Here is a 12,078-nt window from a genome sequence, read left to right as displayed (position 1 = left end):
CTACTGCCTTCTGAAGATACACAAAGCCAACACATCTGGACATCCCATCATATCAGGCAACAGGACTGTGTGTGAGAACCTCTCTGGCTATGTCTAGGGCATCTTGAAACCCACTGTACAAGGAACCCCCAGCTTCTGTCATGACACTATAGACTTCTTACAGAAAATCAGCACCCACAGAGCAGTCAAACCAGGAACATTCCTTATCACAATGGACACTTTGGCATTCTACATCAGTATTCCCCAGGACGACAGGAATAATTAATGACCTCATAGTTAGGGATCCTCTTGGAAGGAGTGATCACAGTATGGTTGAATTTAGAATACAGATGGAGAGTGTGAAGATAAAATCCAATACCAGGGTCCTGTGCTTGAACAAGGGGAACTACAATAGAATGAGGGAGGACTTGGCTAAAGTAGACTGGAAACAAAGATTTTATGGTGGGACAGTTGACGAGCAGTGGAGGACTTTCAAAGCAATTTTTCAAAGTGCTCAGCAAAAGTATATTCCAATGAAAAGGAAGGACTGTAAGAAAAGGGGTAATCTGCCATGGGTGTCTAAAGAAATAAGGGAGGCTATCAAATTGAAAGAGAAAGCATACAAAGTGGCCAAAAACAGCATGAAACTAGAAGATTGGGAAAACTTTAAAGGTCAACAGAAAGCCACAAAAAGAGCTATAAAGAAAAGGAAGATAGAACACGAGAAAAAACTAGCGCAGAATATAAGGACAGATAGCAAGAGTTTCTATAAATATATAAAACGAAAAAGAGTGGCTAAAGTAAACGTTGGCCCTTTAGAGGATGAGAAAGAGAATTTAGTTATGGGAGATGATGAAATGGCCAAGCCATTGAACAGGTATTTTGTATCGGTCTTCACAGTGGAGGACACTAATAACATGCCAGTAATTGACAAAGAGACGAAGGTAGGTGAGGACCTGGAAACAATCATCATTACGGAAGACGTAGTGTTGGGCAAGCTAATGAAGCTAAGGATTGATAAGTCTCCTGGCCCTGATGGAATGCATCCCAGGCTACTAAGAGAGATGGCGGGAGAAATAGCAGGTGCGCAGGCGGTAATTTTCCAAAATTCGCTGGACTCTGGGGCAGTCCCAGCAGATTGAAAACAGCAAATGTGACGCCACTGTTTAAAAAAGGGAAGTAGACAAAAGATGGGGAATTATAGACCAGTTAGCTTAACCTCTGTAGTGGGGAAGATGCTTGAGTCTATTATCAAGGAAGAAATAGCAAGGCATCTTAATAGAAATTGTCCCATTGGGCAGACGCAGCATGGGTTCATGAAGGGCAGGTCATGCTTGACAAATCTTTTGGAATTCTATGAAGACATTACGAGCGAGGTGGACAATGGGGACCCAGTGGATGTGGTGTACCTAGATTTCCAAAAGGCCTTCAACAAGGTGCCGCACAAGAGGCTACTGCATAAGATAAGGATGCATGGCATTGAGGGTAAAGTATTAGCATGGATAGAGGATTGGTTGACTAACAGGAAGCAAAGAGTGGGGATAAATGAGTGCTATTCTAGCTGGCAGTCAGTGACTAGTGGTGTGCCTCAGGGATCGGTGCTGGGACCGCAATTATTTACAATTTATATAGATGATTTGGAGTTGGGGACCACGTGTAGGGTGTCAAAGTTTGCAGATGACACTAAGATGAGTGGCAGAGCAAAGTGTGCAGAGGACTGTGAAACTTTGCAGAGGAACATAGATACATTGAGTGAGTGGGCAAAGGTCTGGCAGATGGAATACAATGTAAATAAATGTGAAGTCATACATTTTGGTAGCAGTAATAGTAAAAAGGGTTATTACTTGAATGGTAAAAAGTTGCAGCATGCTGCTACGCAGAGGGACCTGGGTGTCCTTGTGCATGAGTCACAGAAGGTAGGTCTGCAGGTACAACAAGTTATTAGGAAGGCAAATGGAATTTTGTCCTTCATTACTAAAGGGATTGAGATTAAAAGCAGAGAGGTTATGTTGCAGCTGTACAAGGTGCTGGTGAGGCCACACCTGGAGTACTGTGTGCAGTTTTGGTCTCCTTACTTAGAAAGGATGTATTGGCACTGGAGGGGATGCAACGGATGTTCACTAGGTTGATTCCTGAGTTGAGGGGGTTGGCTTATGAGGACAGACTGAGTAGAGTGGGATTATATTCATTGGAATTCAGAAGATTGAGGGGGGGATCTTATAGAAACATATAAAATTATGAAGGGAATAGATAGATAGAAGTAGAGAGGAGGTTTCCACAGGTAGGTGAAGCTAGGACAAGAGGGCAATGCCTCAAGATTAGAGGGAGCAGATTTAGGACTGAATTGAGAAGGAATTTCTTCACCCAGAGGGTTGTTAATCTATGGAATTCCTTGCCCAGTGAAGTAGTTGACGCTACTTCAATAAATGTTTTTAAAGAAAAGGTAGATACTTTTTTTGAACAATAAAGGAATTAAGGGTTACGGTGAGAACGTGGGTAAGTGGATCTGAGTCCACGAAAAGATCAGCCATGATCTTATTTGAATGGCGGAGCAGGCTCGAAGGGCCAGACGGCCTACTCCTGCTCCTAGTTCTTATGTTCTTATGACAGCATTGCTGCAGCAACCTCTGTACTCGATACCAACAACTACCAATTTCCAGATACCATCCTGCAACTCATCCACTTCATCCTTGACTACAATGTCTTCAGCTTTGACAACCAGTTCTTACCAGACACAGGGAACAGCCATGGGGACCAAATTTGCACCCCAATATGCCAACATTTTCACACACAAGTTCGAGCAAGACTTTGCTGCGCAGGACCTTTGACCAATGCTATACCGCAGATACATCGACGACATTTTCTTCCTTTGAACTCATGGCGAGGAATCACTGAAACGACTACAGTGATATCAACAAGTTTCATCCCACCAGACTTACCACTGATTCCGAAGAGTAGTCCATCTCCACCAAGGACGGACACCTCAGTACCTCATTCTACCGCAAGCCCACGATAACCTCACAATGCTACACTTCTCTAGCTTCCACCCTAAACACATTAAAAAAGCCATCCCGTTTGGACAAGTCTTGCACATATGCAGGATCAGCTGAGATGAGGAGGAAAGCAGCAGACACCTTAAGATTTTGAAGGACACCCTCATAAGAATGGGATACGATGCTCAACTCATCAATTGCCAGTTCTGACATGCCACTGCATATAAACCACAACAACCTCATCAGAAGACGGACGCAAGGTACGACCAGATTATCCTTCGTCGTCCAGTATTTTCTCAGAGCGGAGAGACTACGTCATGTTCTTCACGGCCTTCACCATGTCATCGATGACGATGAAAACCTCGCCAAGATTATCCCTATGCCTCCACTTCTCACCTTCAAATATCTGCCAAACCTTAGACTATCATTCGCAGCAAATCAACCAGCCTTCAGGACAACATTGGCCACAACACCACAAAACCCTGTCACATGGGAATATCACTTGCCACATACACAGCAGATACTCATGTGACTCAGCCAATATTGTGTCTCAATATGCTGCAGGCAAGGATGCCCCAAGTTATCGTATTTTGGCGAGACCATGCAAACGCTACCACAATGGATGAATGGACACTGCGCCACAATCGCCAGACAGGAATGTTCCCTCCCAGTCAGGGAGCACTTCAGTGAAGGACATTCAGCCTCCAATCTTCGGGTAAGCATCCTCCAAGGTAGCCTTTGAGATACACAACAACGCAGAATCGCTGAGGAGAAACTGATAGCCAAGTTCTGCACTCACGAAGACAGCCTCCACTGTGATCTTGGGTTTGTGTTGCATTACACGTGACCCCACCATACTATCCTGTACTGTGCTGTACTGTACTGTTGTATGTTCTATGTTCTATTCTGTATCAGTAAAATCTTCCTTACAGTCCTGTTTTGACACCATCACCTCAATAAATTGTTATGATGTTTCTACCTTAATTAGTTTGTATAGTTTTGGATTACTTATTACTTTGGTTAGACCCTTGGCATGCAACTCATACCTCTCATGTTATTCCAGTCATTTGCAATGTCTCCAGCACCATCCTATTTTTAATTGTTTGTAATTATCTCTCTGCCTCATTTATTTGGATAATAAGTCATCCTTTCGCTTGTTATTCAGCTGTTGACAGTTTACTCACACCATCTGACACTTTTGATCACTTGCAGGGACTTCTTATTTGACACTCTACTCATACCACTTGTATGATCTTTTGATCTCTCTGCCTATAAATTCTGTGCGTGCTTTCTCTCACTTCGCCTGACTAAGGGACTATGCTCTGAAAGCTTGTGATTTCAAATAAACCTGTTGGACTATAACTTGGTGTCATGTGACTTCTGACTTTTACCAAAAACAGCTCATGAGACAGTGGAGTCAGCCACTACCATACGCAAGACCAGCAGCTTCTGAATCAGCAAGAGGGGGCAGGATCAGCAGCTTTTGAAACTGCACAAGTGACAGCAGCTTCTGAAACAATGCAATAGAGATCAAACAGCAGCACCATAAAGTGTAGAGTGCACCTACATGCAAAGGGTGGCAGCAGCACCGGGAGACACAAACTGACAGCATAGATCCCCTTCAACCTATTTCTAGTTATCAGAGCAGAACTGTGACATCACAGGAAAATAAGTAGGTGATTGTTGGGTATTTCTGCCACATCTCTTTTGGTTGACCAAAAGTTTTAAGCAGAAAGTTATTAATTGCTTTTATGCCATAATAAGTTAACTTTTAAAATATTTAATATCCAAATGAAGTAAAATTGAACAGATTGCTAGTCAGCCGATGTTTTACAGCTAATGTGAGAGAGGGGGAACTGGTGGATTCTGGTGTGATGCAGGTATGGGGATCCAGAATTTAGTTTTGATATAGCATCAGCCAGTGCTCTTGGCCAACAGCTACCATTGTTGAGGGCTCAGACTGGAGGGAGGGGAGCAAATTGACTGCAGCGCCATGGTCTAGAGTGGGGCATGTGCACACGTGTGAACATGCTTTAGTAATATGGATAGCTTTTCGTTAGGGGAAATAGATACTGTTCTCTGCACCTACAAGTCCTGCTTCAAGATATTTCTTGAGCTACACAGAAACAGAATGGAAGGGGAAGGATCTATTTGTCACGGCCCATGTGGGTGTTAAGAACACAGGTACGACTAGGGATTACAAGCATTCCTGCGAGTAAATTAAAAAGCAGAACCACAAAGGTTAGTGCTGCATTACTACCTGAGCCATGTGGCACAGGATAAATAAGATCAGAGTCAAAGTCGTGGTTCATAGAATGGATGGGAGAAATGGGTTCCACTTCATGGGGCACTGTCCCAGTACTGGGCAAAATCAGTAGTTCTGTTGGAACAGGTTTTGTTTGAACTGTGCTGGGACTAGTGAACAGCAGTGCCAGGGACCTCGTTCAATTCTGACCTTGGGAGATTGTGTGGGGTTTGTACACTCTCTCTGGATCTGCATGGGTTTCCTCTGGGTGCTTCAGTGCTCACAGTCCAAAGACGTGCGGATGAGGTGGATTAGCCATGGTAAGTAGTAGCCACGTTATACAGTGTGTGCACACACGTGGCCCGAATGTTCTTCGTAGGTTTGGTACAGACCTGATGCAACAAATGGCCTCTTTCTGCGCTGGAGGGATTCTATGACACAACACAGGGGTTTAAAATAATTAGCTAATTAGGGTGGGTTCAACTGAGCAGAAATTATACCCAAAATAATAATGGTTGAAAAGTCGTTATCTGAATGCATGCAACTTTTCTGAACATGACAGATGAGTTGATGGCACAAACAGAAATAAATATGACTTGATAATTATTAGGAAGATGCACTCACAGATTGACCAAGACTGGAAGTCCCCTCCAAACCTCCTAACCCTTACCTTAAAATTTATGCATCCTGGTCATTTTTACCTTGGAGGAATCACAGTCATCTTCCTGTCTACCTTATCCTTGCTCCTCAATTTTACACATCTCAGTCATGACCCTCCTGAGTTTCCTGGACTCAAAAAGAAAACAACCCCAGTTTATACAATCACTTAACCAAAATTCTCCAGCCCAGGTAATATCTTGGTAAATCTTCTCAACACCATTTCCACTGCAATCACATCCCTCCTACAATGTGTGTAATTCTGCAATCCACAATACTTTTGGCCTAACCAAATTTTATATAGTTCCAGTATAACCTCCCTGTTTCTTAAACGCTATGCCTTTGCAGATAAAAGGCAAGTATCCCATATGCTGTCTTAACCACCTTATCTACCTTAAGGGACTGGTGTCCATGCACACCAAGGTCCCTCTGATCCTCAGTGCTTCCCAGGGCCCAACTATTGATCATGCATCTGCCCAAGTGTATCACCACACACTTCTCTGAAGCGAATTCCATTTGCCACCTGACCATCCCATCAGAATCCTCCTACAAATCCAAGTTTATCCTCCTCACTATTTACCACATCAGCAATTTTTGTATCATCCACGAACTTACTGATGAACCCGCCAAATTCAAAATCATATATATGTGAAACGAACAGCAAAAACCCCAACAATGACCCTGTGGGACCTGACTGGACATGCTGCAGGTTTTTAATTAATTCCTGCCCTACAAGAGCAGATTAATTCTGTCCCTCAGAACTGCTTCCAATAATTTCCCCACCACTGGAGATTAAACCAACGGGCTGTAACTTCTTGGTTTATCCCTTGCTCCCTTGTCCCAACATTAGATATCCTCCAGTTCTCTGCTACCTCTCCTGTGGCCACAGTGGAATTGAAACTTATTGCCAGCGCCATGCTATTTCTTCCCTTGCCTCACAACAGCCTAGATACATTTCATCCAGCCCTGGGGATTTATATAGTTTTGAGCCTACCAGACCACTCAGGTCCTCCTTTCTGTCTCTGGAAGTTTCTTTAATTGTACCAGTCCTTCTCTCTGATTTATTTAAGTACATCATTCCTCTCAATACTGAAGACTCACCAGAAGTATTCATTTAGAAGCCTACCTCGATCCTCCAGCTCCACATACAAATTACCACGGTGATCCTTAATGGTACTCTTACCGTGAATTCATTGACAAAATAACTTATTTTCTTTATGGTACCTGTGACTTTATTTTCATGTTCCCTCTTGTTCCCCCCTTGCACATTCTGCACTCCTATAGGGCTTCTGCTGTTTTAACCCTTTGGTATCTCCTATAAACCTCCCTTTTTCTTTTTATACAATCTTGTATTTCCCCTCGGCATCCAGGGTTCAGTCAATGCGTTGGTCCCACCCTTTATCTTTATTGGAAGATGTTGGCCCTGTATACTCCATATTTCCTTTTTGATTGTGTGTCTCACTGCTCTGACACAGATTTACCTAAAAGTATCTGCTTTCAGTATGGCCAAATCATATCTGGTCTTACTCAAATAAAAAAGTGGCCTTCCCACAGCTTAGAAGTTTGACTTTAGGCCCATCTTGTCTTTTCCCATAACAATCTTGAATCAAAGTTACACTGTTTGCAAAATGCTCCACCACTGATACTTCAACCACTCACCTGGCTTCATGATACAATTTAAGTCCAGGACTGCAACCTCTTTTGTGGGGCTTTCTACATACTGACTTAAAAAGCTCTCCTAGGTGCATTTTAAGAATTCCACTCCCCTAAACCTTTCACAGTATGACCATCTCAGTTAATGTTGGGAAAGCTGGCATCTCCTATCACTTTGCTAATTAGTTTAACAACCTTCTGAAATCTGTCTATATATCTGCACTATTTGCGACTATTAGGGGGTCTATATTACACTCCCGGCAATACGATTGCTTTAAACTAGCAATGGAGACAGTACAGAAGAGATTACTTTGAGATGAAGGGTTAACTTATCAAGAATAGCTGAACAGGTGTGGCATTTATTCATTACAGTTTAGAAGAACGAGGGATGATTTTAGGATTATAAAGTCTAAGAGCAGAAGGAGGCTGCTGATCTGATAACCCTCAACTCCATTTCCTGTTTATTCCTTATAACCTTTGATTCTCTTTTTAAGTATACTCAATTGAGATTTTTAAAGACCCAACCTCAACAGCCCTCTGTCGTGAAGAATTCCACAGATTCACTAATCACCGAGAAGAAATTTCCTCATTTGATTTAAAATGTGCAATCCCTTATTCTGAGATTATGCCCTCCGGTCTTAGACTCTCCCACAAAGGGAAAAACAACTCCATCACATCAATGTTGTACAGTCATCCAAGAATCTTGTACGTTTCAATAAGTTCACCTCTTATTTTTCTGAATTCCAATGAATACAGGCCTAACATACTCAACATTTCCTCAGACCCAGTATCAGCTTAGTGAACCTTCTCTGAACTGCTTCCAATGCCAGTATATTTTTCCATAGAAGAGGGACACAAAATTGTTCAGTTTTCTAGCTGTGGTCTGAATAATGCCTTTGTACAGTTTTAGTCTACTCTACTATGCTATTCCCTTTGTTTCAAAGGCCAATATTCCATTTGCTTTCCTGTTAACTGCTGAAGATGGATGCTAGCTTTTTGTGATTCATGGTTGAGAACTCCCGGATCCCTGTTCTGCAGAACATTATCTATTTAAATAATATCCATCTCCACTATTCTTCCCACCAGAGAGCATAGCATTACATTTCCCCACAACATATTCCATTTGCTCAATTTTTGCCCACTCACATAACTTGAGCCTACAGATGAATGTAGACTGTCACTGCCACCTTCCCACCTATTCTTGTCATCTGCAAACTTTACAATAGTGCATTCACTTTCCTCATCCAAGTCATGAAAATACATCGTAAGTAACTGCGGCCCCAGCACTGTGATCCCTATGGCTCACACAAGTGATCATCCTAAAAATGTCCCCTTTATCCTAACTGTCTTCCATCAGTTAACCACTCCTCCATCCACGCCAATTTATTATGTCAACATCACAGACTTTTATCTTATGAAGTAGCCTAATGTCTGCTATCTTAAACGCCTTCTGAAAATCCAGATATAATATATCCACTGCTTCCCCTTTAACTATGCGGCTTGTTACTTCCTTAAAGAATTTAAGGAATTTGTCAGGCCTGATTTCTCCTTCACAAAGACGTACTGTCTCTGCTTGACCATATTATGTATTTCTAAGTGCACTGCTATTAAATCTTTCATAATATTATTGAAACATACAAGATTCTGAAGAGGCTTGCCAGGGTAGATGTTGAGAAGAGGTTTCCTTTAGTGGGGGAATCTTTAACTAGAGGGCATGGTTATAGATTTCTCATTTTAAACTGAGACGCAAAGGAGTTTCTTCTCCCAGACAATTGTGAATGTCCAGACTTTTCTGGAGGCTACATCAGTAAAAGTACGCAATGATGAGATAGATAGCAACAATCAACTAGTAAGAAACTCCCTGACACCATACTCAATATTGTCTCAACCGAAAACAAATGAGTTGATCATTCCCCTTCAGCCCCAAAATGATCCAAGATACCTACATGACTTCAGTTATGGCCACTGTGCATCCCCAATTGTATGGACGTGACTTCAGCTGTCTAGACTCCAAGTTCTGGAATTTCATCCTTACACCTCCACCTCACTTTTCACCTTTAAGATATTCCTTAAAACCAATCTCTGTTGAAGTTGTATTATCTTAATATGTGCCTCAGTATCATACTTTATTTTATAATGCTTATGTAATATGTCTTGTGCTTTAAGGGAAGAGAATAAATATTCAAATTGTTGTTGTGATGATCTGAGTTCTTTCCGACAATTCCTGGACTTCGTAGTCATAACAGAAAAGACAGACTCCAATTAAGATAGAACTTCTCGTCCAAGGGAGGCAAAATCATAAACCAACCCCATTATGATTTGCAAATAACAACTGCTACCAGACCTAATAAAAAAATCCAAAATATACAAGCTCTCATAATCCAAAATATTTGCCGAAAAGTTAAAAAAAAGCCACTTAACCAAGAGCCAAACTGAAAACTTTGATCCTATCCTTTCCGTTCTTAAAAACCTAAACGATCATGAATGGGATCGTCATCTTTGCCATCGTCATAACGTGGTTAAAACCTTAAGAACGTATTTATTCAAAGTAGCTTCGAAAATATTCGTCATCCGTCGATAATATTGACGATTATATCATTTTACACTATTTTAAAGCAAAAATTTAACGTCAAGTTGTCCCGTGCCCAGGTTCATACTTCGCCTGTTTCTACTGCGTTCAAATTCAATAGATTAAGATGCATTGTGTTAAGGCAGTTGAGGTTTGAAACGCGTCAAAAGGATTCGAGATCTAATAAAACCTGGAGGAAATAAACCCTTTCAACGCATTTTCACCACTAAGCAAAGAAACGTGTTCGATATTTCTTTGTGCAATTATGTTAACTGATCACTTACACACATTAAGCAACCCCTTTTCAAAGTAACACGCATGTAGAGTTTTCGTCATTTTAACTTTCCTATGCACTTTTATGGTAAAAATAACATGCCTCCGGTCAAGCGGCGTCAACATGCGTCCTTGTTTAAAAATAACTTGAAATTAGACTCCAAGCGGTTTTCTAAACTTGATAAAACATGACTGACAAGTAACAGCCGGTGAGGTATGTACTCCAATGACGTACTTGAAATAGTTGGTAAATATAAAAGGTTTTTAAAACTATCTTTCTATACACAAAGAGCAAGAGAAATAAATAGGAGAACCGTCAAAATAGTTTATTTTTAAACAGCCATTGAAAGATTATTAAAGAACAAGTTAATCGTCCATTATAAAATAATACAATTTTAAAAATAGACGAAACTTGAAGAAATAAATACGAATGGCAAAGAAATGGGAGAATAAGGCCTAGTGACTTTCTTCAGCAAGGCCTGCAGCTGCGACAGCGATTACAACCAGTCTAGCGCCGAGAGAAAGCCGCGCCGCTTCATTTTACACACTCAGCTACATGCAGCCCTTATGTCCGTTTTTAACACAGTCGTAACACTTTTTAAAAACACCAAAACAAGAAAACGAGGTTTCCGGGGGATGATAAAGGCTTTACCTTGTAAAATGCTCCGTTGGAGCCGCGCACTTCGACCGTCAGCTCTTCCATATTGGAAGCGCAGGGGAGACTGGGATGTGTTTCTAGAATTTGTACACACACAGGAGCGAGCGATTGGAGTCGGACACCAAAGCAAATGGATGTCAACATCCCGTCTAAGAATCAACTCACTTGCTCTCAGATACTCAGTCTCCTCCTGAATGGTTACCAGAATTGTCCCACTGGTCAGGGTTTTCATCTCCAAGGATAAGTCAGGACTAATAAGTCAACAATTGTGAAGTGTGAAACAGTCTGTAAATCAATTCAATCATAAACCTGCAACTGTGATCGTGCAGTCAGATGCATCATTACGCTTTTAAAACAAAATAAGTTGTTCTTACTTACAAAGGGGAATGTCGGACATCAGCAGAACCATCAAAGGAACAAGAGGTATTGTCCCTTTTGAAAAGGTGCAATGATTTAAATGCCCGTTTGGAAAGCTGAAGCAGTTGCCAATTTCACATCCTGATTTAGCATTAATGACCCCAGCCAAGATTCAGCATTGCCTGCCTTCACACTGTCCTAACTTTGGACGATCACCATTCAATACTGAACTTTCTTGCCTCCTACAACTCTCATCCCTACTCAAAGTAACTGTAAATATCCGGATAGAGTTTATTTTTTAACCTGTATCTAGGTTTGCAAGATTAAACTTCCCTTGATCCTTTATGTCAACACACCACTGCAGCCGACTAATTCACATGAACAGTATGTGTTCTCTGAATTTGTTACTACTCAGAGTTGTAATTTGACATTCGGAGGATGAGATAGGAACACAGCAACAGGAATAAGCGAGTAAGCCTGTTCTGCCATTCAGTGAGATCATGGCTGATCTGTGGCCGAACTCCATACACCTGCCTTTGGCCCACATTCCTTAAAACCCTTGCTTAACAAAAAAAACTCTCAAATTTAAAATTAACATCCGGTTTAGTGTCAAACGCCACTTCTCCGAGTTCCAAACATCTATCACCTTTACACACTGAAGTGCTTATTAACATCTCTCCTGAATGGTCTGGCC

General features: G+C 41.5%; 1 protein-coding gene across 5 annotated transcripts in view; it reads right to left on the bottom strand.

The window, feature by feature from the left end:
* Window positions 1-11,106, bottom strand: part of fxr1 (FMR1 autosomal homolog 1) — a 118,788-nt gene extending 107,682 nt beyond the window's left edge. For 4 of the 5 annotated variants that reach the window (XM_048604183.1, XM_048604185.1, XM_048604186.1 and 1 more), the window contains exon 1: window positions 11,022-11,105. In XM_048604183.1, the coding sequence (XP_048460140.1) occupies window positions 11,022-11,072 (51 nt within the window). In that variant the 5' untranslated portion in view covers window positions 11,073-11,105. Of the gene's footprint in view, window positions 1-11,021 lie in introns of all 5 variants that reach the window. The other variant, XM_048604184.1, reaches the window with a different exon arrangement.
* Window positions 11,107-12,078: the final 972 nt, after the last annotated feature.

The sequence above is a fragment of the Rhincodon typus genome, chromosome 13 (assembly GCF_021869965.1).
Source record: "Rhincodon typus isolate 14 chromosome 13, sRhiTyp1.1, whole genome shotgun sequence".
Classification (NCBI taxonomy): Eukaryota; Metazoa; Chordata; class Chondrichthyes; order Orectolobiformes; family Rhincodontidae; genus Rhincodon; species Rhincodon typus.
The sequence above is the reverse complement of the archived record's forward strand: the minus strand, read 5'-3'. Positions and strand labels throughout refer to the sequence as shown.